General features: G+C 42.9%; 1 protein-coding gene across 5 annotated transcripts in view; it reads left to right on the top strand.

Annotated features, from left to right (window-relative positions):
- bcas3 (BCAS3 microtubule associated cell migration factor) overlaps positions 1-26,723 on the top strand; it is a 442,206-nt gene that overhangs the window by 72,352 nt on the left and 343,131 nt on the right. For all 5 annotated transcript variants that reach the window (XM_060944029.1, XM_060944028.1, XM_060944030.1 and 2 more), the window contains exons 12-13: positions 913-1,083; positions 14,104-14,197. In XM_060944029.1, the coding sequence (XP_060800012.1) occupies positions 913-1,083; positions 14,104-14,197 (265 nt within the window). The remainder of the gene's footprint in view (positions 1-912; positions 1,084-14,103; positions 14,198-26,723) is intronic.

The following is a 26,723-nucleotide window of genomic DNA, read 5'->3' as shown; positions in this document are numbered from 1 at the left end:
TGTTAACGTTAGCCGTGGACAAGGCGATGGCAACTTGGTGGGCAAATCCATAGAAAGTCATTTGACTAACCAGACTGCATAGCTATTGCAGCGTTATCGCTAGCTCTAAAAGCGCAGACAACTTCACTGCAAGCTTTCTCTTGGAATAAAACGTTTGTCTCCCTCAATATGCTTCTGCAGGTCGGACGGTGAGTTTTTGTAGGCCTTGATGTGGTTCGTTTTCGGCAAACAGAGCAAACATTTAAAACGAAACGACTCTTTAATCCTTTCAGAAAACTGAAACATGAGTTCATGGGCCATGGGTGTTTGTCCATTCTCCAGAATAACCACCTCCTTCCATTCTGCCATCAACTGATCGTGTTCAAATAATGCTGATGAGAAATTGAACTTGATTTTATCCAGTCCAGTCCATGGACGTGACGTGACCCTAGTGATTACTGATTGGCTGTCTCAGTGTCACCTGCGAAAAAAATCAATCGCATTTTCGAAAAGAAAAGAAAAAACATCCACTGCTTCATAGTAACGAGTAACGAGGACCTTGATAGAAATGTAGTGGAGTAAAAAGTACGATATTTGCCTTTCAAATGTAGTGAAGTTAAAGCCATAAGTTTCCAAAAAAATACTCAAGTAAAGTACAGATACTCAAAAAGTGTACTTAAGTACAGTACTCGAGTAAATGTATTTCGTTACTGTCCACCTCTGCTTTTAGATGAGTAAAAGTCGAGATGAGGTGTTAAACATATGATATACATATGCTGTTTATTTGTTCTGGTCCTAGAAAAGGATATTAAAAGGAAGATAAGCCAGTGGATTACAGTATGAGCAGGAAAGGAATTGGAGTTCACGTGTTTGTATCTTCAATGTGGGAAAACTGCACTGAGTGTTTTTGCCTTTATCCTTTTCTTCCTTTAGACACTAAAGACAGGGCTGACTATGGTGGGTAAAGTAGTCACCCAGCTTACAGGCACACTGCCCTCCGGAGCACCTGATGAAGAGGGCGCGGCTCACAGCAGCACCCGCCGTAGCCCTCACCAACCCGGCGTGGTTACGGTCATAGATACACACACTGTGGGAGAAGGACAGGTACACACACACACACATTAACAGTCAGTATTTCTGTTTGATTTTAAACTTTTGAAGAAAATACATAATAATTTTAGTGATTTTTTTTTTTATTTTCTGATTGCTTATTTTAGTTGTAGTTTGATAACTGTACAAGTAAAACGTAACCCAGTGTTCGAAATACTTTTTTGAACCATGTTGCCCAGTGGGCAACCTGAGGCAAAAGTTAGGTTGCCTAACAACATTTTAGGTTGCCCCACTTTTAAGTCTCTGATTTTCTGCAAAAAATCGCAAAGATCTTTATCTAAATACACGGCCTACTCATTCTAAACCTGCCGGGCTTCACCGGCGAAGCTCTCAACCCCAGAGGGTTAAAAATCAAAACAATGGCCACGCTGTCAAAGCGATCTGCCAACATTGTTTTCATTGTAGTACAATGGAAATACAAGTGTCTTGGAATTACCCCGGCACTACTAAGATTTACGATGAAATTTGAAGAAAATAACCAAGAGTTACAAACCTGACGAGGCAGTGATGAGAGCCTCTTTTTTTTTTTTTTTTCCTGCCGCCACTTTGTGCGTCGCCAAGCTCTCATGTACGGTGATGCTTGTTATCTTCATCGTTTTACAACCACTGACAAACGCATTTCTGCCTCCTGACTTGTCGAATTCTATGCGGCAGTCACAAACCATCTTCTCGGTCTCTTCTCCTGTGTCGTGACGTAGCCATGGGCGTCCTGCTCACCATGACTCTTGAAAGACGTATCTACGGACACGTTTTGAAGGCTTCCCCGCCGTCATCTGCTCACTAGCCGTTTCCTCTTGCTGTACTTCCGTTTCGGTCCCGGACGTTCTTGTCCTTGCTCTTCTGGACTTTCACTTGTAGCAGTCTCCTCGACTAGCTGATTTGGAAAAAATGCTTGAACAAAGTGCTTTAACTCGTCATGTTCACAAAACTTCGAGAAAGTTCCGGAAAACTCGAAACATCATGAATGACGTCGTAACGAGGCTCGAGGTTCGTAAATTTTCTCTGTCAATCAATTTCCAGGGGTGATTCACCGCCTGTACCGCAAGCGTCTTTGCCGCAAAATTAAATAGGTTATGCGGAACAAAATGTGGTTTGCGTGGCGCAACTGGGCAACCAGGTATTTCGAACACTAACCTTTTAATGGTTTTAAGCAAATACATTCTTTTTCATGTCTAACATGCAAATGCAATAATTTCCTAAGCTCTAAATCCTCTTTAAAAGGAAGAACAGCCTGTTTTACACATCCATTAAAGGCATACTAAAGCTTGTCTCCTTCTCTTTCTTTGATGCGTGTTGAGATTATCACTCAGCTACCACGTTACTGTGAGTATACACACACCGATCAGAGGAGATCGGAGTCTTGCACGTTGCAGCCAAGCAAAAAGTTCACAGTGTGTCTTAATTAATTCCCGTCTGTATTCAGCTTTTCAAAGTGACTGTGCAAAGTGGACAGGAAAAAAAAATCACCTGTGCTCAACTGACTGATTCTGACATTTGTCTCATTTTTATCTGTTGAGAAACATCATTATATTTCATCATACGGTACCAGTCAAAAGTTTGGACACATCTTCGAATTCAGTGTTTTTTCTTTATTTTTATTAATTAAAAGACACTTCATGTCTTAAAGTGCATATTCTGGACCAATTTTGTGGTTTTTTTATATGAAAGTATGTCCCTTTACAAGCCCTGTGATGACCTGGCGACTTGTCCAGGGTGTACCCCGCCTTTCGCCCGTAGTCAGCTGGGATAGGCTCCAGCTTGCCTGCGACCCTGTAGGACAGGATAAAGCGGCTAGAGATAATGAGATGAGATGAGATGTCCCTTTACACACTCATCCAGAAGGGTCATTTTGCACAAGGCCATCTGTCTACAGCAGAAAAAAATAAAATAACAAAACGCGTCTGGAAAAATCCCAAGGGAGTCTGGAGCCAGATTCGTGACGTCACCTGCGGAAGCGCCAGCAGGCTGAGAGAGCTTTGCACGGTTTCAGTGCACAGCCTGTGTAGGCCAAGCGTTCCCATTTCTCTCTCGTTGTCCGGTCTTTTGGGAAACGATGAGTACTAATCCCATCAGGATTGGTGTTGCTACACCCTCCTACGATACATCTGTTAACCATTTTAATAATTACGCGATAACGTTGAAGAAATTTGCAGAAAACCACCAGGTCGTTTTCTCATAAACAAACCAGCGCTGACGTAGGATTCAGAGGGAGGCGTCCCGCATGCGACGTCACGAAAATCGATGTTTGCCGGGAAATCCAAATGCCAAGTTTTTTCAGAGGCGGACCAATTCACCTCAAATGGCTTGATTTCAACTGAATTTTTCTGGTATTGCGCAAGGTAAAAAAATTACACAAAATGTGACAGATATTTGACCAAAGTTTAATATAAAATAGGAGAATTACATTGATCTTGCTCCTGAATTTACCCGTGATATGCACTTTCAAGTAATGATGGATGTAGTTTCTCTTTACTTAGTCGAGCGGTTCTTGACACAATATGGATTACTACAGTTGTGGAATAGGGCTGTTTGCTGTATTTTTATTATTTAATATTTACTGTTTGATCTCAAACGCATATTAAGAAGGCAAGAAATTGCACTAATTAACTTTTGATGAGACACCTGTTAATTGAAAAGCGTTCCAGGTGACTACCTCATAAAGCTGGTTAAGATAATGCCAATAGCGTGTAAAACATCATCAAGGTCAATGCTGGCTACTCTGAAGAATCTAAAATGCTAAATGCAATATATATATATATATATATATATATATATATATATATTTCTGTGTGGAGTCCGCGTGGGTTTCCTCCGGGTGCTCCGGTTTCCCCCACAGTCCAAAGACATGCAGGTTAGGTTAACTGGTGACTCTAAATTGAGCGTAGGTGTGAATGTGAGTGTGAATGGTTGTCTGTGTCTATGTGTCAGCCCTGCGATGACCTGGCGACTTGTCCAGGGTGTACCCCGCCTTTCACCCGTAGTCAGCTGGGATAAGCTACAGATAATGGATGGATGGATACATATATTTGTTTACCACATCATTCCATACATGTTCCAGATGTTATTTAATAGTTTTAATGTCTTCAGTATTGTTCTACAATGTAGAAAATACAAAATACAGAAAAACCTATGAATGAGTAGGGGTGCACAAACTTTTCACAAGTACTGTATATTTTGTGTGGAAAAATATATATATGTTATTTCCCAGCTGGGAGGTCCATATCGTGAAATACCGTGGCCGAGGTCTTGAAAGTACTGAGTGAGGCCCTCTGGGCCGAGGTCAGTATTCAAGGCCGAGGTCACGGTATTTCACCATACGGACCGACCTTAAGCTGGTAAATAATATATTTATTTTTTTCTTTACCAAATTCTAACAGAAAACGAGAGCGCCCGAAAGGGAAAACCGAGCCGAGCCGCCATTTTGAATCCTCATTCACGGCTGTAATGCAAATGGCTTCCTCCTCGGTATACAAGTGCACTTCCATGGCAGGAAAACAACTACATTTTGCCGCCTATGTAGTTCCCTATTTATACAAAATTGAGTCATTCAGGATTCAGCCATGTTTTTGCTTGGTGTTAGCAAGTTAGAGGATTTTAGCTTTCTCCTGAAATGTTTTCTTTTATTTCTTCTTCCTCAGGGTAGTAAAACTCGCTTTCACTCTGAAGACTGTCGTTATCGCTATCCATGCTGTAAAATTAATGCTATTTTGAATCCTCATTCACGGCTGTAATGCAAATGGCTTCCTCCTCGGTATACAAGTGCACTTCCATGGCAGGAAAAAAAACTACATTTTGCCGCCTATGTAGTCCCCTGTTTATACAAAATTGAGTCATTCAGGATTCAGCCATGTTTCTGCTCGGCGTTAGCAACAGTTTGAGGTTTTTAGCTTTCTCCTGAAATGTTTTATTTTATTTCTTCTTCCTCAGGGTAGTAAAACTCGCTTTGGCTGTGAACACTGTCGTTATCGCTATCCATGCTGTGAAATAGGGTATTAGGCAGAAAAAGAAATTTACCAGTCAAAAATAATATTTTATATAATCCTGATAAGCGCCGCAGGTGCGAAGACGAGCGCCGCAGGCGCGAAGTCCCTCTAGGGGGGTCTGGGGGCATGCCCCCCCAGAAAATTTTTGAAATTTAGACTTCATTTCCTGCATTCTAGGACATTTTCAGGGTGAAATGGCGTGTAATTTTTGATCAGAAATATTGCATATTTTTACTTTGTATTTTTTTCAGTTTCACTCCTGAATGTATCAGATGTATGTATGGTGTTTGATTTGGTAACAAAAGTGAAAAGAAAATAAACAACAATGAATTACAATTACAATAATTACAATAATCTTTTGATCTAGTTACAGTATTTAATAAAAAAAACAACAACAACAGTATTCTATTTTACCATACCCCAATGAACCCCCCTTGTTAATCAATGTATCACACATACCTTTTCTGTCTTTTTGTGGAAAAACGAATCAGTTTTTGTCACATTCAATTTGGGGCGTTTGTTGGGATTCATCTTGATCCAGAAGAGTGAGTCAGCAAAAAAAAATGCGGTTCTCCCGCCAAGAAAGAGGAAACTACAACGCAGGGTGTTTGGCAATTTTCGACCAATCAGAATTCGCTATGGTCATGAGCTTTGGGTAATGACAGAAAGAACAAGATCGCGGATACAAGCGGCTGAAATGAGTTTCCTTCGCAGGGTGGCTGGGCGCTCCCTTAGAGATAGGGTGAGAAGCACAGTCACTCGGGAGGAGCTCGGAGTAGAGCCGCTGCTCCTCCACATCGAGAGGAACCAGCTGAGGTGGCTCGGGCATCTTTTCGGATGCCTCCTGGACGCCTCCCTGGGGAGGTGTTCCAGGCATGTCCCCCCGGGAGGAGGCCCCGGGGAAGACCCAGGACACGCTGGAGGGACTATGTCTCTCGGCTGGCCTGGGAACGCCTCGGTGTTCTTCCCGAGGAGCTGGCCGAGGTGTCTGGGGAAAGGGAAGTTTGGGCTTCCCTGCTTAGACTGCTGCCTCCGCGACCCGGTCCTGGATAAGCGGAAGAAGACGAGACGAGACGAGAATTCGCGATTTATTCAGTCCGCATGTTACAAGATTCAGTGCGGGCCAAAATGGCGGAAACGATGAAATATTCTGATTTTTCATTTCAAGTTTTCAGTATTTTTCGTATTAAACTGTGTTTCTTACGATTTGTAAATGATGGCGGAACCACACACGGACTGGCCATCGGGAGTAGCGGGAGTTTTCCCAGTGGGCCGGTGGTTCAGTGTGGGCCAGCGGAGAAAAAAAAAAAAAAACAGTTGCGCGCTGGCCTTTAATATGATAAGCAATGTTAACAGTTTCTTTAACAAACTGTTAACATTGCTTATCATATTAAAGGCCAGCGCGCAACTGTAATAAGCAATGTTAACAGTTTGTTAAAGAAACTGTTAACATTGCTTATCATATTAAAGGCCAGCGCGCAACTGTAATAAGCAATGTTAACAGTTTGTTAAAGAAACTGTTAACATTGCTTATCATATTAAAGGCCAGCGCGCAACTGTTTTTTTTTTTTTTTTTCTCCGCCGGCCCACGCTGAACCACCGGCCCACTGGGAAAACTCCCGCTACTCCCGATGGCCAGTCCGTGTGTGGGCGGAACATAACTGGATTTATCGGATGACATGTGGGAGTATTCATGTGCGAAAATTTTCGGCATTATCGTCCGTTTCAGTATCCGTCTGTGTGTATACTTGCCCGTTGAAATCGGCAATTGCCCGTCAAATTTACGGGTGGACGGGTCTCTGCCTAATACCTTACTGTGAAATTAATGCTGTTCTCCTGAGAAATGCTGGCAAAAATGTATAAGATTTTTGATAATCTTATAAATAAATCTTATCAAAAAAAGTTAAATGTTGACAAAAAATGCTACTATGTTTGTTGTTGTTGTGAACAAGCTAGTCGCCAGAGGTCCGTAACCGGGGTCTGTACCGTAGGATACGGACCCGCTCGCCAGCCAATCAGAGCGCAGGATTTGGACCACGAAAAAAATAAAGAATATTCTTTAATGTGTATATTTCATCATGGCGGGGGAGGGGGAGAGGTTGTTTTGTTGACGAACCTTTTTTGTTTGTGTTTGTCAACAAAAGCAACACTGATGCCAGTTGTCACTTTACATTTCCTTAAAAAATGTATTTTGTTTAGTTGTAAGTTTGTTGCATTCGTCTGACCTTGATGTAAAACATGCTGAATCATTCTGCGTCGTTTATTAATCCCATTCAGCACTCTTTATCAAGAAGCGTTTTGTCTTGCACTGATTTGTCATCACTATGTTATAAGGAAACAGACTCTAAGTCCAGAGTTCGTGGCAGGAAGATGCCTGCCAGACTTATGACACAATACCACTTCCTGCACCTCTGCTGTCCTGGCATGAGAGCTGCTGTAGTGAGAGACGAGTGCCAGGTGAGCAGAGGTGAAGGGAAGACTGCTCACACGCTCTCTCTCTCTCTCTCTCTCTCTCTCCCCTCTTTTCTGAAACTGGAGTGTGTCTGAAGATGAACACCATTCCACCCGAGAAGAACATCATTTCTTTTTTAGCCCTTCTGTTGTGGACAAGCAGAAACTGCTCCCAGGTGTTCATCTATCACACACGATCTCTTTAATGGAGTGTCAGCTTAACAGGCCAGTTTAAATGTTTGCAGTTCTCTCGTTCAAGGATTTTTACTCAGACAGAGGTTAAGTTGGAACAGATTTCACTCATGTTCCTTTTTTTCCTCCCTCTCACCCTGTGTTGATTTTGACCCGTGTAAACAGCTCGTCTGGTTTCCTGAGCTGTTAAAAATCTGAAGGTTAAACCAGAGTGTCCAGAGAGGCTCGACCTCACACGCTACACCCAGTCAGAGGTGTGATTTATTCTGCTTACACACACCTCCTGTTTCACCAGAGTCAACACTTTTCCCTCTTCATCTGACAGCTGCGGAAAAACCGACGCCATAAATAGTTGCCTCTGCAGCATGGTGTAGATGAGACCTAACCTCACAAGAAGTAGGCCACTTTGCCACACTTGTTTTCCTAATAAAGTCTTTTCATGTTCCTGTGGCTGGCACACAAGTAATTGCACATGACAAGTCCTGTTCGTCTGATCCACCAATGTGATGTGCAAGGGCTAGAACAGGAGACCTTGAAAGGTCTAGAAAGGGGTGTGCTGTCATAGGAAACTAATCAGCGACGAAGTGGTGCGATGCAATTACCACAACAAATATGATTATTTTCCAATAACAGCAGGTTTTTTTTTTTTTTAATTCCTCTTATACCACATAATTTGTGGATGATTACTAATTTAAAGCTAGACTGCCTTTCGGATTTTTCAAGTCTAGGTCATGAAAAGAATTTTCCCCAACACCCAATTATTTTTGTTTAGTGGACCGAAAGCTACTGAATTCGAGTCACAGCCTTCCAGTTTTATTCTTTTTTTTAAATAGAACAATTAATGAATTTAGGGCCACATGGCTCTAAATTCTCTGCTAATGTTGCCTGCTTCACCATGACCCAATTCAAGATACTACGTCATGCATGACGTGGTGGGCTTTCCTTGTTCACGCAAGGCATTGTGGGATACAAGTTTGAAACAGGAGAGAAAAATGGAGGACGCGAGTGTGCAAACGAAACGTGAAAGACTGACTACAGTAATGGAAAGCGAGAAGAAAAGACGTTATGTTATATGCGAAGGAAAGGAAACGCAGGACCGAACTAATAAATATCGGCGCTCAGCGAGCACCTCGGTGTGATCAGCTGTTCGTTTAGTGACAGAATTATGTAACTGTCAGTGCACGGTCAAAGGTAAACCTGCGCACACGGACTTCCTGTCTGCTTGACTGCGCGAAGCGAGCAATTTCATGCACATTATTTGCTCAGGAATCCGCTCAAATTAAATAACTTTCCAGACACAGAATGGTCTGATATTTTGTGAGATGTTACAGAAATAAACGTGTATCACAATAACCACATTTCAGAGGGAACTAAATTTCACGAAATCAAAAGGCTGTCTAGTTTTCCATCCATCATCTGTAGCCACTTATCCTGTTCTACAGGGTCGCAGGCAATCTGGAGCCTATCCCAGCTGACTGTGGGTGAGAGGTGGGGTACACCCTGGACAAGTCGCCAGGTCATCACAGGACCGACACATAGAGACACACAACCATTCACCATCAATTTTAGAGCCACCAATTCACCTAACCTGCATGTCTTTGGATTGTGGAAGAAACTGGAGCACCCAGAGGAAACCCACACGGACAACATGCGAACTCCGCACAGAAAGGCCCTCGCCGGCCACAGGGCTTGAACCCAGACCTTCTTGCTGTGAGGCAACAGCGCTAACCACTACACCACCGTGCCGCCCCGTCTAACTTTAAATGTATTAAATTTATAGTTACCTTTAATGTTGTGGAATGTGAGTTTCTGTGATCACCTGACCTCACGTCTTTTCCTTCCCACACTCTTTTTTTTTTTTCCCCCTCTCTTAAAGTTCATAAGATCTGAAAATGCAGCTTGTCATGTTACAGAGAAACCGGATGTCCTCGGTCCTAAAGACCTATTAATTGTTGGAAAACCATTACAAGACTCTAACACTGGAGACTCCTTCCATAAATGTGAAATAAACAGAAGCATCTCGTTACAGAAAGATTCACCATATCAATGATAAGACAGCTTTCATTAAAAAAAAATCTGCTTACTATTTTTCTTAAATTATTGGCTCAGCCTTTGGCTGAAATCTATAGAGGGATCTGTCTGTATGTGTATATTTAACCGAGTTCGAGCGTGTTTAAGGATGTAATTGGTGTGCTCGCTTCAGGTAGCAATTCCACAGTTGCAATGTGGCACCACTGCGTACTGACAACATATGTGCCGATCCTCTGTGGCCGAGCAGTTTAGTGTGCTGCCCAGGAAAGGAACAGATTTTGCGACGTTGGTTCGAATCCTGGCATTGACGTATTTCTGAGTGGTCTATTTTTTCTGTTTATGTCCCGTAGCTTCTATCTCAGAATCAGACAAAAGCCGAGCTCAGACCCGCACAGGTCTGTAGTATAGAATGTGTGCCATACAAGTCCCTGTGTATGTTGTTATTATAGAAATAATAACAGATTTAGAAGCAGCACATGAACCTGGGGGCGGCACGGTGGTGTAGTGGTTAGCGCTGTCGCCTCACAGCAAGAAGGTCCGGGTTCGAGCCCCGTGGCCGGCGAGGGCCTTTCTGTGTGGAGTTTGCATGTTCTCCCCGTGTCCGCGTGGGTTTCCTCCGGGTGCTCCGGTTTCCCCCACAGTCCAAAGACATGCAGGTTAGGTTAACTGGTGACTCTAAATTGACCGTAGGTGTGAATGTGTGAATGGTTGTCTGTGTCTATGTGTCAGCCCTGTGATGACCTGGCGACTTGTCCAGGGTGTACCCCGCCTTTCGCCCGTAGTCAGCTGGGATAGGCTCCGGCTTGCCTGCGACCCTGTAGAACAGGATAAAGCAGCTACAGATAATGAGATGAAACATGAACCTGGACCTGCCTGATCGAACCTGGCTGATCCATCCTGATGGCCTACTTCTGGCTGAGGCTCTCATCACTGTGCTCCTGTAGAAGATGGCCCCATATGGACAGTCTAAAGATACACTGATGCCCTTTTTCCACCAAAGCAGTTCCAGGGCTGGTTCGGGGCCAGTGCTTAGTTTGGAACCGGGTTTTCTGTTTCCACTGACAAAGAACTGGCTCTGGGGCCAGAAAAACCGGTTCCACTCTCTGCTGGGCCAGAGGAAAGAACGGCTTACGTCAGCGGGGGGGGGCGGAGTTGTTAAGACCAACAACAATAACAAGACCACAAAAGGCCGCCATTTTTAAGCGACGAGAAGCAGCAGCTGTACAAACGCGAAGTCATCCATTATTATTATTGTTGTTGCTGCTGCTGCTGCTTCTTCCGTGTTGTTTTTGCTTCGATATTCGCGCCAAGGTTTATGCAAACGTAGCGACATAACTGACGTATACAGCGATGTAATGATGTATACAACGACGTAACTGACATATACTGCGACGTAATGACGTGTCTTCCCTTAGCACCGCGAGCTATGGAAAAGCAAACTGGTTCTCAGCTAGCTCGCAAGTTGAACGAGTTGTGAACCAGCACTGGCCCCGAACCAGCCCTGGAACCGATTTGGTAGAAAAGGGGTATTAGAAGTACACTCTGGGCATTTACAGTTTGACTATAATGGCTTAGGACTGCAATTGCCATGATAACTTTAGGACTGCAGTCGTCATAAACAGTTTTACACTCAAGTCTCCATCAGTGACCATAACATATAGCTTCAACAAAATAGATTTTCTGTTAAAACTATGAGGAATTTCCTGGTTACACAATTGCACTTTTTGACCATATAGCACACACCCAAATGAGGATGGGTTCCCTTTTGAGTCCTCTCAAGGTTTATTCCTCATGTCGTCTCCTGACCACCATCACCTCAGGCTCGCTTATTAGGGAAAAATGTATTAGTTCATGTTTAAAATCTTTATTTTATTGTAAAGCTGCTTTGTGATAGCATGTATGGTTAAAAGCAGTATACAAATAAACAGACTTGACATTAATATAAAACCGTGATTTGTATTAATGTTAATACTGTCAGAGCTGCTGCTATAGAAAATGAAGCAACACCGTGTGACCAATCAGATTTGAGATTAACAGCTCTTCGGTATAACTGCAATAATCCACTGCTAGATACTGACTTTATAACATCATCCAGAGTTTTCTGCTTCTGCTCTTTTTCATCTCCTTCCCTACAAAGTGCTTTTTTTTTCCACATAAATTTTCAGTCATACCTGAATCCCTGTAAAACATTATCTGTTCTCTGGTATGAGACCTGTTTTTTGTCACTGGGGCATTTTTTGTGTCTTGGTTTGAGAGCAAGGCTGTTTTGTGTTTGGACTGGGTTCTATTAAAATGAGCGGCATGCTCCTTAATGCAACACCCCGCTAGATTTATCACTCTTCTCTTTGGCCTCCTCATGTCTGGCCTTAGTTATAATCTCTTTCATGAGTTGAATTTCACAGAGGGCCACTGACTAGAGAATGGCCTCTTGTGGAGCTCTCTCTCTCTCGCTCTATCGCGCTCTCTCTCTTCTTTATCTCCTTTTTTGCCCTTTTTCTGTCTGCTTTCATTTTTCCTTACTCCTCCTGCTCTCTCTTTTCTCTATCTCAGAGGTTGGGTTTTTTTTTTCCTGTAGGAACACATAAAGGATGAGTTACAGATCCATAGTGCTGCTCTTTTAACTGAGAGCTATTAATCTCTTTTGGATATCTATTAGCAGAGAGACAGTCTAGAGTTTCCTCCTGCTATGTGTGTGTGTGTGTGTGTGTTTTAACTCTTTCACCACTTCATTTATTCTTTCATTTTTTCAGGTTCTGGTCCTAGCTATAATAGACATGCATATGATGTGTGTTTTGTGTAAGAATATATGTAAAGATGCACTGCAGTTTTATACCACAGCGCTGCTTAAAGTGCATATCGCGGGTAAATTCAGGAGCAAGATCAATGTAATTCTCCTATTTTATATTAAACTTTGGTCAAATATCTGTAACATTCTGCATTTTGTGCAATTTTTTTTTTACCTTGTGCAATACCAGAAAAATTCAGTTGAAATCAAGCCATTTGAGGCGAATTGGTCCGCCTCTGAAAAAACTCGGCATTCGGATTTCCCGGCAAACATTGATTTTCGTGACGTCACGTGCGGGACGCCTCCCTCTGAATCCTACGTCAGCGCTGGTTTGTTTATGAGAAAACGACCTGGTGGTTTTCTGCAAATTTCTTCAACGTTTATCGTAGGAGGGTGTAGCAACACCAATCTTGATGGGATTAGTACTCATCGTTTTCCAAAAGACCGGACAATGAGAGAGAAATGGGAGCGCTTGGTCTACACAGGCTGTGCACTGAAACCGTGCAAAGCTCGCGCAGCCTGCTGGCGCTTCCGCAGGTGACGTCACGAATCTGGCTCCAGACTCCCTTGGGATTTTTCCAGATGCGTTTTGTTATTTTATTTTTTTTCTGCTGTAGACAGATGGCCTTGTGCAAAATTACCCTTCTGGACGAGTGTGTAAAGGGACATACTTTCATATAAAAAAACACAAAATTGGCCTAGCATGTCTTTGGACTGTAGGGGAAACCGGAGGAAACCCACGCAGACACGGGGAGAGCATGCAAACGCCATACAGAAAGGCCCCCGTCGGCTACTGGGCTCAAACCCAGAACCTTCTTGCTGTGAGGCAGCAGTGCTAGCCACTTACACCGCCACCCAGCAAACACTATATCCATATAAATGGGTTAAAAAAAATGTGGCATTAATGATACGGTGAAGCTTTCTGTAAGATGATGTTTCTGTAGCTACTGCATTATGGAAGGTGTCTCCAATGTCAGTACTTTGTAACGGAGATAAAGCTGGAAAGTAAAATCTTCTAGGATTGGTGGTGTTTGTGTTTTTTTTTTTTTTTAAACATTGAGGCTGGTGATGGGACGACTTATTTAAAGTTGCTATAATGGACTGGAGGTGATAACTTGTTTCTTGGAAGCTCCGCAACATTAACGCTAACTACAAATGAATCACAAGTATGACGTGCCACGGTTATTAAAAATAGTCGTGATTTTTATCACTGTTCTTCCAGGTATCAGCTTTGGTGTGGCAACAGTAACTCCTCTATCTTTCACCAACTGTTCACTGATTGATTATTTTCCTTCTTTAGTTACGATGCATCTTTGTGTTCAGGCATTACAGGAGTGTGTGTTGCAGCAGGCTGTTCTTTGGTGGTCAAGTGAATGCAGTCAAATTCTGTTTGGATATGTTCGGTCAGCTAAATGCAGTCTGTCTAATGGCATAACTTTTCACATCTTTCTCCCATGCCATCTTATGTATCTAAACAGATTACAGCACATCACTGGATGTCGTGCCAGTAATTTTCGATGTAAACTGAATCTTTTTTTTTTTTAATTGTGATGCTTGTGTGTGTATCTGTAGGTACTTGTGAGTGAAGACTCTGATGGAGAGGGCGTGGTCGCTCATTTTCCAGCTCATGATAAACCTATATCCTGTATGGCATTCAACCCGAGTGGTAAGGATACACATTTCCAGTGCCTTACTGAGCCTCATCAAAGCACATGTAGTAAAGTTAACAATTGATCTGAAGTGTGAACGTGCATATGGGGAAGATTTGATGAGAAGTTAAAATGGCAAAAAGCACCATGTAGCCTGTGAAAAGCTTCACTTTCTAATGGCCCTTTTCCACTACCCTTTTTCAGCTCACTTCAGCCCGACACGGCTCGCGTTTCGACTACCTCAGAGCAGCACGACTCAGCTCGCTTCAGCCCTACTCAGCACCCAAAACTCGCACGGTTTTGGAGTGGGGCTGAAGCGAGCCAAACCGAGCTGAGTGGGGCTGGGGGCGTGAGCAGACACTCCCCTGTGCACTGATTGGTGAGGAGGCGTGTCCTCACATGCCCACACACGCCCCGCGAGCACGCTGGGATCTGTAAACACCGTAAACCCGGAAGAAGAATAATTACTTATTACGAGAATTCCTTATGCGCCTCGCCTCATCTATACGCTCTTGCCAGTATCTGTTGGCATTGTCGGTGACAACAAGCCACAGCACCAAGACCAGCAACACTAACGACTCCATGTCCTCCATGTTTATTGTTTACTATCCGGGTCGTGAGACTACCGCTTAAAAGGTCACTGATGTCACTGTTTGCGCCGCCTAACGACATCACGTGACGTCCACCCACTTTCGCTAACTCCACCCAATGTGTCCACCCACTTCCAGCCAGCACGGTTCAGCACGGTTGTAGTCGAAATGCAACTCCAACAGCCCCACTCAGCTCCACTCAGCTCGACTCAGCATGGCACGGCTCAGCCCAACTCAGCCGCGTTGGTAGTGGAAAAGCGGCATAAATGTCGTCAGATTTGGAGTGGCTTGTGTGGGATGGTTTAAGACAGTGGCTTTCAAAGTGGGGGCCGCGGCCCCTTGGGGGGACGCCAGCGGGCGCTAGGGGGGCCTCAGAAAGTTGGAGGGACGATAACAAAAAAATTGGGAAAAAAATATACTTTTTAAAAATAATTATTATTAAATATATTGTAATTAGTTTTTTAATCATTATTATAAAATATGATTATTAATAATAATGGATCATATCGAAACGTTGTTTGCCATGCTCATCTCTCCGATTGCCTGTGATGTTGCGGTTTGCGCCATTTATCAAGCTGCTTTGCTTCTCAAGCTAGCGTATTGCTAGCGCAAAATGGACAGGTTTTTGAAGAAGAGACCGAAGGAACAAACCAACAGCCCTGCTGTGGAGGACACTGCTGCGAAAAAACTAAGAAGTCCTGGCCAACTAAAATCCGAAAATATGAGGCAGCATACATTAAAGGTGGGGTATGAGATTTTTTTCAGGAGTATTTTTTACCATATTGCTTGAAAAGCTCCTCACACCCATGTTGCAAGCAGTACAATAGAAGGTTTGACCCAAAAACGAAATATTTTAATGCAGTCTACAGTGTAAAATAAAGGAAAAACGCCATCCAATCATATCGAGGTACCACCTCAAAATGATTGGATACTGACACGTCAATCAGACTGAAGCCCGCGAGCAGCCCGGCCCTTCTGTGTGTGTGTGTGTGTGTGTGTGAGAGAGAGAGCGAGCAGCCCCTCCCCAACCCGTGCTCAGCAGGGAGAGACAGAAATGCACAGAAAAAGGTCCCTCCAAACAACCGGGATTTACACGGAAACGGAAGGAGATATTCACAAAATTATTTCACAGTGAGCGCCACAAGGCTCTCCTGAACACACTGATGTAATTTTTTGTCTGTAGTGTAAAAAGTGAGGTCACTAGAGCGAGTTAAAAACGAGTGACTTTTCTGCCAAGTTTATAATGGCAGTCTATGGGGCTGTGCGCCTGTCCTCTCCTCACTTTCAGGCTTCTCATTCAAAAACTGCAAGTCCTATCGTGTAGGTAGACACATTGTGTGAATCAGGACAAGTGTGGCTACTACTTTTGAGAAAATTATGTGTGTGGAGTGAAAATTGGGGCTGAAAACACAGTTTAAATGAGAAAGTTTGAGCTAGGTCTCATACCGTTATTCCAAAATCTCGTACCCCACCTTTAAGTATGGCTTTACAGCCATACAGAAAAATGGCCATGATTGCCCGAAATGCGTCCTCTGTCTGGAGACCCTGTCAAACGAGTGCTTAAAACCTTCAAAACTTCAGCGTCACTTGGTACAAAAACATCCGACAGATGCCGAAAAAACAGTAGATTTCTTCAGACGCAAAGAAGAGCATTTGGCCAGGCAATCTGCTGCATTCACCCAGCAAGCTACTGTCCCCGAGCGGGCCCTGAAGGCATCATTTTTAGCCTCGTACCACATTGCTCGTGCTAAAAAACCTCACTCAATTGGAGAAGATTTTATTTTACCAGCCACCAAAGACATTGTCCGAGAATTGCTTGGTGAGGATGCTGCCAAAAAAATTGATGCTGTCCCACTCTCTGATAACACCGTGAGCCGACGGATTGGTGACATGGCTCAAGACGTATCTGCTCAGCTGTTGGAGCAGGTGAGAGCCAGCGAATACTTCGCACTTCAGCTGGATGAGAGCACAGATTTATCCAATGAGGCCCAACTGCTTGTGTACATCAGATTTATTTCACAGGAAAGATTTGTGGAGGAAATACTATTTTGTAAAGCACTTGAAAGAAGAACTACTGGGAAAGACATTTTTCAAGTTTTGGACGATTACATCGAGTCTAACGGATTGGACTGGGCCCGTTGTGTGGGGGGGGTGTTCGGACGGAGCCGCGGCAATGACCGGGAAGATCAGTGGCGTGACCGCGCTCATTAAGCAGAAGGCCCCGTATGTAGCGGCCACACACTGCATGCTCCATCGCGAGGCACTGGTCGCAAAAAGGATGGATAACGAGTTGAATCAGGTACCACAGGAAGTTATACAGTTTATTGTTCAGTGTGAAAATATTTGTGTTGAAAACATGTTAGTTAATAATATTCTTATGCTAAACAAATGTAACAATTATTGAATATTGAATAAAAGTAAGAGAAAACATTCTAAAAGTTGATGTTTCTTTACATATTTTGTAGCATTGTCTGTGGGTTTGCAAAGGGGGTCCCTGGCCAGAAGCTAATGCTGTTTGGGGGGCCTTGGCATGGAAAAGTTTGGGAACCCCTGCTTTAAGATGCGATCTGATCATCTGCTTTAGAAAGCGTCTGGCACCGGGCATCGAGTTGAAGTTGTAATACTTAATTTATCTAGAAGTTTTCTTAATTTTCTGTTTATTCGGTAATGATGCTGCTGGAATTTTAATTTCCCTGAGGGAACCCTCCCAAAGGGATCAGTAAAGTTTTATCTAATCTAATCTAATCTAATCTAATCTAATCTAATCTAATCTAATCTAATCTAATCTAATCTAATCTAATCTAATCTAATCTAATCTAATCTAATCTAATCTAATCTAATCTAATCTAATCTAATGAGTGATTGCTGCCACTGTGGCACAAAGTCTACATCCAGGCCTTTTACCTCACTAGCACACTGACTGATCAGTTCATGTCTGTCCATTTGAAAGTGCTAACTAAACCCTGATGTGCGGATGAAGTACTGCCAAAGCCCCCGAGCCACGTCAGGTCCGGTTTCACCCCCTCGAAGATGAAAAAGAAATGTGAAGTGATCACTCTGTTGAAGAAGATGTGGGTCAAGTTGGTAATTCATTATACATTTACGTGCACATGTCACAACATGCTTTACCTCACAGCGACACCGAGGTAGGAGCGACATTCATCACATTTATCAGATCTTTCTGAGAGTCTCATCATGTAATAATGCAGTGCCCTTGGCCTGACCTTGGATGTGCCAGTCCTCTGTGATAGCCAGTCATCAGAACACCTTTGTGCTTTTGCACATCATTGTATTTGTCCTTCCGGAAATCCATTACAGCTAAGCGTATTGTGCGGTGAGTGTCGCAGGTAGAGTGACCAGTTAATAAGAAGGTGCTGAAAGCTGCTGCTTGCCAGTGCCCTTAGAGGAATCTTTCAAATACCTGTCCTTATTAATGCACTGTGGGAAAGTCCGCGCAAGACGGCTCATTTTCCACCAGCATTCTTCCTCTGGTTTTCTTCTCAGGTGTTTGTTAAATACAATTACGACAAATTTCACTGGTGGGAGAGAACTGGGATATGTCGATTCAGTTCAGTTTTATTTCTTTAGCACATTTAATTAAAGGCCTTGTCACGAATCAGCTTTACAAAAATCTGGATATTGATGTAGATCCATGGAACTGAGTTTTTATTTTTATTTTTTTAAAGGGCTTCTCAGAATATTTTAAAGGCTCAAAATTCTAAAGCATTCACTTCTGTGTTCTTGTTTTAATAAATATAGCATGCAAATATAACATTATTATCAACAGGAATGACCACTTATACACACACACACAGTACTGTGCAAAAGTCTTAGGCACATGTAAAGAAATGCTATAGAGCAAAAAATGGCTTAAAAATAATGAAATGAAAATTTTCAACATTAAAAAAAATACTCTAAACAGCAGTAAGCCATAAAAAATGAAACAAAGTCAGTATTTGGTGTGAGACAACCCTTTGCTTTAAAAATAGTAGTCTGAGGTACAGTGAGTGCAGTTTTAAAGGAAATGAGCTGTAGGTTTTACCGAGCATCTTACAGAACCAGCTGCGGTTCTTCTGGACACTCTGACTGTCACACTCGCTTCTTCATTTTGCACCAAAACCCAGCAGCCTTCATTATGTTTTCTTTTTTAATCTGAAAACTGGTCTCTTATGGAATATGCTGCTCAGATACAAAAAAAAATTTTTTCCTGTAACATTTGTGTGCTGGAAAACGAACGTTTGGACTCTAAAATGTAGTTGTACTGACTCAATAATGTAGAAGTCATAAAATAGAAATCTATAACAAAGTTTGTATGAAAAAAAATATGGTGCCTTAGACTTTTGCATAGTACGGTAAATGTATGTATGTATGTGTGTTTAAAAAATTTTTATATATATGTGTGTGTGTGTGTGTGTATATATATATATATATATATATATGTGTGTATATATGTGTATATATATATATGTGTGTATATATGTATGTATATATATATGTATGTATATATATATATATATATATATATATATATGTGTGTGTATATATATATATATATATATATATATATATATATATATATATATATATATATATGTATGTGTGTGTATGTATGTGTGTGTAAAATACACATTTTAAATGATTGAAAAAAATTACATTTTGCTAATCCAGTGAAATTTTTCCTTATATGCTCTGTGGCAGTTAGAACTTTCAGGGAGTTTGGCATGAGCTGCTGCAGCAGGGCTTTAGACTGATATAGAGCCCATGTGCTGTTTGGATTACAGACATGCACTGCAAATTATAGCATCCGTCTTGTATTTTTTAGCGTCTCTAGCTTGAATCCGTGACCGTGCCCTGGGAAATTACACCTCTTTTTATTTTAAAAACAGCTGCTCTGTGCACTGTTATTGTCTGGTGTAAAGCCACTTTGATTAACATGACAGCGTGTTGGACACCACACTGCTGTGGTCTGATGTAAAATAGCGTTAAGAGGAACTCCAAATTGAATGAAGCCTAATATAATTTTCACTTGCTCACTTTCAGTAACTGCTTTATCCTGCTCAGGGTTGCCGTGGATCTGGATCACTGGGTGTCAGGCAGGATTACACCCTGGATAGGACACAAGTCAGGGCACCATACACACACACACACACACACATTTACACTTGGGGGCAGTTTATCGTAGCCATTTCACCTACTGCTGTGTTTTTGGGAGGCGGGAGGAAACTGGAGAACCTACAGGAAACCCATGCAGATGCAGGGAGAGCATGCACAGAACCTCCAGACAGACAGGAACCCCAGCTCAGGATTGAACTGGGGAGACTGGAGGTGTGCAGCAGCAACGCTACCCACTGTGATGCCATTTATTATTTTTATTATATGTTTTTTTAGCTCACTGGCCGTCGATGAGCTATTGCCATCACGCGGCGTCCGTCGTCCATCCACAATTCAGAAAAATTGCTCCTCCTCACTGAGCTTTCAATGGATTTTGATTCTGATTGTTTTGTTTGGAAGATCTAATTGTTCTCACGAAGAGCAACTTAGCTAATTATAAACGAGTCTGGTTTCTCATGGTATGACTGTGTGAGCTCCTGCGTCACTAACACTGGTTCATTTTTTAAAATATTATTAGTATTTTATTAAATATTATTTTATTACAAGTTTTAAATATTAAACATTATTGCTCATTAAAAAAATATCCTGCAGCCCATCCACTTTACAGATTGAGACTCAGTGGTTACATTCCCCTTATACTGATTGAAAATGGATGTGTATTGGGGTGGGTGGTGCATACTTCGTACTATCCCCCCACGAATGTATTATAAGTTTATTTATATTTACAGTGGTAATAAAATGATGGCGATCCAGGATAAAAGGATGAAGGAACAGATACTTACTTTTTATTCAAGCATATATCTACGTTTTTACTCATCTATACCTTAATGTGACAGACTTACTGTTATCCAAACACAAACATGACACGAGGTTGTAGGAAGAATATAATGAGTGTTTGAGCTGAAATGGCTGGTCTCTTGGGGGCGCTGTTGGTTAACCTTTATGCCTGTGAGCTGAGAGCAACCTTTGGCCTATTAACCTGCATGGAGGAGAGCTGAAGTGGATCTACACTTCGTGTCCTGTTGCTCTGGTGAATGACACAGTGACCATCATCCACGCAGCCTTTTCATGTTTGCGAGTTGCCTTGGCTACTTTGCAAAGCCGAGCAAAATACAAACACAGCGTCTGTGTTCACCAGAGTGATACGCACTATTTAAATGTCGTGCAGCGAGAGTTTCTTTTCCCCCAAGTTCTAAGGGTTCTTACATAAAATAATGACGCAGGGAATTTAAATTAAAACCCTAACAATCTGGTTGGACTGCCGAAATTAACTAAACTCATAGAGAGCTGGTACAGCTGCCTCAGTGTCCAGCGAACGCTGGACGTAGTGTTGTGGTAAGTCTTTCTTTATAGAATTAGACAGAGGTCGTAGTCCCAGCTCACGGAGGCCCCACTCAGGTCCAGCGAGTGTTAAGCCTCCAGCACAGCTCTTTGTCAGACGTCCCCTGCCCCATGCAGAGAGGACTCCAGGCGGCCGGGTTTAGATAACAGCAGGGCGCACAAAACTTCAAACAGCTTAACCTTCCACTTGTCTGCTTTAGTCAGAAGTAATGGGATGTGTTTATCATCACTTCATTTGCGCAGGCATAAATCGAGCGGACTGTAATAATTTGTTTCGAAATTATGAAATTGCTCGGCACCGAAAAGGCTGGGAGAAATCCCCTAGTTTCTTGAGACTAAAAAGAGAAAGAGCCTCTAAACAGGGACTAACAAGCTCAGGCTGAGTATTCCTCATGAATGGTCACACACAGACATGCAGTCATTTAGGTGCCTGACATCATTAGGGCACATGATCAAAAAAACAAGTCCTTCAGCATTGTTGGTTTCTGCGTAGAGGGATTGATTTTAATTAGCGGGAAACGCTCTCTGTCTCCTAGCTGCCCCGGTTCCGAGGGGAATTACGTGCGAGAGCTTGCAGCCGCAGTGGAAAGTGTCGCGTTTGCTGTAGGGTCGACCACAGGTCCCTCCGGAGTGGGTAGATTTCAAAAATGGTAAAGACAAAACCCTAAGACAATGCAGTGATTTGACACTAACTGGCAAGCACAGATCCCTACTCAAAAAAGAAAAGTAAGTCATGAAAGAAACCCAACCCAGCAGTATATGTTGGACACACAACAGAAGAGCGAGGATGGAAAATGGCGGCCATGCGGGTAGCTGGCACTTGCTTTGTGGTTTTGTAAGCTCTATTCTTAGGTGTGTAATTAAGGGATACTGTCCAAACCTGTACGTCTTATCCATATAGGCTTAATTTGGATAACATGACAGCTAGCTTAGCACTGAATAAACTGCTGCTCTCGAACTGTAACGTGTTAGCGGTGTGCAGCAAGAGCGTACGTGTACATCTTCAGCAGCTCGGAGAATCACTGTCACTGTGCTTCGTCACTTGAAGAGTTGGGTTCCAAAACGCTATGCAGCCAATTCCACTGTTTCAAGAAAAATCACTTTTTCTGATTACGGGAAGTGATAAAAGGAAAACCACTGTATTCTGTTTTAAAGTTTATTGACTAACTCCTTAATAATAATACACTTCAAAAATGAGGTCCAGAACTAATTAACAGCTTTTAACTGAACCAAGTAATTATTTTTTTGTCAAGTCGCTACATATCCACGCCACGGCCTTTTTCCCAAAACGCTACATATCCCTTTCTATTTAAAATGCGTTTAACCGTGTTCTTTCATGACCGATATATCTGAAATTGGATATAGAATATGCTTTAGTATCCTGAAAAATGGGCAATCTCAGCCGGTGTGAGTTTATCAGTATGGCAAAACACACATGTACATGCTTTATGCGTGCACACAACGTCTGGTATTTTCCCGGCACCCGAATGCCGCATTTTCTTAACGTGTTTTCGATTATGATTTGCTTTTGACGGCCTACGTTTCTTCCCCACTGGTGAAACCATCACAGCCTCCTCCGTTCCGTCGAAATTATTCATAATTCAGCGTGAAATTGTCCAATAAATGCGAGAAATGACGAAACGATTTCCTACTTCATGGACGCAGCCATCTTAGAAGACTTCACGCCAACGGCGGCCTCTGATTGGCCAAATGGGTTTGTCTGGTTTTGAGAAAAATCAGTGATGGCGCTTGTTGCGTTTTGGAATGTGTAAATCCATGGCAGATATCGTGTTTTGGCGTAAACTGAATATGGTACGAGTAAGATATGATGATTGCTGATGGTTTGGTGGCGGGAGTTTCAGTTTTTCAAATCGCGTTTTGAAGCCAAACTCTTCACTTCACTTCTTCAGCACAGCTCTGTTCCTGTTCGTTTGATGATGTCTATTTCATTACTAACAGTGCTGTGCATATTCATTCATTCATCTCCAATAACTGCTTTCTCATGGTCAAGGTCGCGGTGCATGTGGAACATATCCCTGCAACACTGGGCGTGAGGCGGGAATACTCTCTGGAGAGGATGTCAGTGTGCACATGGACATTCACGTGCTCGTTCACACCTAGAGCCAATTTAGAGTAGATAATCCCAATACCGGCGTGTTTTTGGAAGAAGGAAACCGGAAAGCCCAGAGGAATCCCACATGGACACGGAGAGAACATGTGAAACTTTATAGAGACAGTAACCCGAGCTCAGGATCGAACCAGAGACCCTGGAGCTGTGCGGTTGCAATGATGCACCACCAGCGTACTCTACACAACGTATTTTGAGGGTAAAAAAAATGATACCCAACATTCTGAACATGTACCCAGTGGTGTAAATGGTGCTAAGGACTTTCTAAGACTCCAGCCTCAGAAGCACTTCTGAAAAATATACTTTTTCATCAGTGGCCATGCTTACTGTGTTATTCTCTGAGCTTGGTATAGCCTAGGTCACAACCGGACGTACGATTTTTTGGCCGTGCGATTTTTGGCGTTTCCCAAATCGCTGCATTTTTTTTTTTGTTTTTTTTTTTGTTCGTGGAGAAAGACGCACGTTGGCCGTAAGTTTGTCTTGCAACCTGAAAAAAACGTAAGCGCCCGTAGAGTTTGTTTGACATGACAAAGAACCTCTGCGGCCGGTCTGCGGCCAGTCTACTGCTCGAAAATCAGCACGTCACACGCGCGCCCTCCGTGCGTTTCTTGTGTTTTTTGCACGTAGACCGGCCATAGGAGCATGTACGGCCGGTTGTGACCGAGGCTTATGGGAAGACAAGAGTTGGCATGTATAGGATGCAGCAATGCAGTACCATGTGAAGCAAAAAAAAGTTTATTTACCATGATATACACAGTATTTTTTTTGCTTTTAAATGATTCTCTCTCTCTCTCTCTCTCTCTTTTTCATGGAGTTCAGAATCTAATTTGCTAAGGTGTGTGTGTGAGAGAGAGAGAGAGAGAGAGAGACAGACAGACAGGAGCTGAAGATCATCTTTCAGTTTTGCACAGGGTTTAAGCACAGTGGGACAGTCAGAAATGATTACTTTAGCTGAGAAGTTGTCTGTTTTAATGCCCCTTGCCAGCAGGGAGCTCGGTATTAGTGGAATTTACCTCAAGCGAAAGCTTTGTTTTGTGACGTTGAACACTTTGTTAAATTTGGAGAACTGTGTTGTTGTTTTTTTTCTCCCTCGAACCTCTTTTTGTTCCTCGGATATGCTTTTCTGCCAGATAAGTGAGCGCAGCAAACATCTTATCATGAAAAGCTTTTTTTTCCCTTTATTTTTATACATATATAATATATTAATTTTTCCCCCACCCCCAGACTGGGTCAAGGGATTTTGTGTGAAACATTTTTAACCACTTGCAGTCTGATAACACTGCTGATATGCGCACAGCATTATTTTGTCACTAAATATTAGTTAATGTAGGCGGCACGGTGGTGTAATGGTTAGCGCTGTCGCCTCACAGCAAGAAGGTCCAGGTTCGAGCCCCGTGGCCAGCGAGGGCCTTTCTGTGCAGAGTTTGCATGTTCTCCCCGTGTCCGCGTGGGTTTCCTCCGGGTGCTCCGGTTTCCCCCACAGTCCAAAGACATGCAGGTTAGGTTAACTGGTGACTCTAAATTGACCGTAGGTGTGAATGTGAGTGTGAATGGTTGTCTGTGTCTATTGCCGCTTTTCCACTACAAACGCGGCTGAGTCGGGCTGAGCCGTGCCGTGCTGAGTCGGGCTGAGTCGAGCTGAGCGGGGCTGTTGGAGTTGCATTTCGACTACAACCGCGCTGAACCGTGCTGGCTGGAAGTGGGTGGACACATTGGGTGGAGTTAGCGAAAGTGGGTGGACGTCACGTGATGTCGTTAAGCAGCGCAAACAGCGACATCAGTGATCTTTTAAGCGGTAGTCTCATGACCCGGATAGTAAACAATAAACATGGAGGACATGGAGTCGTTAGTGTTGCTGGTCTTGGTTCTGTGGCTTGTTGTCACCGACAACGCCAACAGATACTGGCAAGAGCGTATAGATGAGGCGAGGCGCATAAGGCTTCAGAAATTCTCGTAATTCGTAATTCTTCTCCTTCCGGGTTTACGGTGTTTACAGATCCCAGCGTGCTCGCGGGGCGTGTGTGGGCGTGTGAGGACACTCCTCCTCACCAATCAGTGCACAGGGGAGTGTCTGCTCACGCCCCCAGCCTCACTCGGCTCGGTTTGGCTCGCTTTAGCCCCACTCCAAAACGGTGCGAGTTTTAGGGGCTAAGCAGGGCTGAAGCGAGCTGAGTCGTGCTGGTTTTTGGTAGTCGAAACGCGAGCCGTGTCGGGCTGAAGTGAGCTGAAGCGAGCTGAAGTGAGCTGAAAAAGGGTAGTGGAAAAGGGCCATATGTGTCAGCCCTGTGATGACCTGGCGACTTGTCCAGGGTGTACCCCGCCTTTCGCCCGTAGTCAGCTGGGATAGGCTCCAGCTTGCCTGCCACCCTGTAGAACAGGATAAAGCGGCTACAGATAATGAGATGAGACGAGATATTAGTTAATGTAATTCCTTCAAAGCATTTCTACTGACTAAAGCATGTTCAATACAACAGATTCAGAAATCTTCACAGTCATTATTGCTATTTATTATGGTTATGTCACGAAATCGAGTTGTACATGAGCTGATAGCCGACGAGGCGCGTAGCACCGAGTCGGCTATAAGCCATGTACGATGAGATTGAGCGGAATAATTGTTTTATTCTGCCCACGTTCACTGGATTTTGAGAAACAGAGCATTTTTATTTTTTGCAAATTCGATAAATAAAAACTTGATACAAAACGTCCGACAAAATCATTTCCGCTTAGAATGTAAACAAACCGGCGACATGACAGGAGCAATTTGTGGAAAATGTGAAAATAATAATACTTGAAAAAAAAAAGATACATTCTTACCATCAAGTACTTTCATTCCATATTTTGTTGCCTTTGTATTTTTGGGGTTTTGTTTTCGAGTAGAGTTTTTATTTCGTCCTCGGTTGGTTCAGCAACACGCTCCGACATTTTGTTTTTCTCTACTCACGGTATGCGAGCTGATAACCTAGGAGTAGAGTAGCCAATCAGAGCGTATGATTGCTCATATCTTGTTTTATTTTTTAAATTTCTGTTGCTCTGCATAGCGGTAGCTTTATAATGATGCATAAAACACCTTATAGCCTGGACACTGTATATGTTTAAAAACTATAGAGATCTAAAATACAGGATTTCTGGAAAGAATACTGTATTTCATTCAAGCCTAAAGTTGTTTTGTTTATTTCTTCCACATGGGAAACTGTTTTATTTTACTGCTTTGCTTTGCACTCGTTCAAGTCTCCGTGTTTTGCGTGAGCCATCAAAAACGCCTTCCCTAATCTAAAATGAATCAGCCATTGTCCAGGAAGAACCTTGAGCTCACCTCCATCTGAACGGCATTAGCGCCGAAGCATCGCGAAGAACTGTGAAATCTGATCCACT

The sequence above is a fragment of the Neoarius graeffei genome, chromosome 17 (genome assembly GCF_027579695.1).
Source record: "Neoarius graeffei isolate fNeoGra1 chromosome 17, fNeoGra1.pri, whole genome shotgun sequence".
NCBI lineage: Eukaryota > Metazoa > Chordata > Actinopteri > Siluriformes > Ariidae > Neoarius > Neoarius graeffei.
Note: the sequence above shows the minus strand (reverse complement) of the source record. Positions and strands in the feature narration are given on the sequence as shown.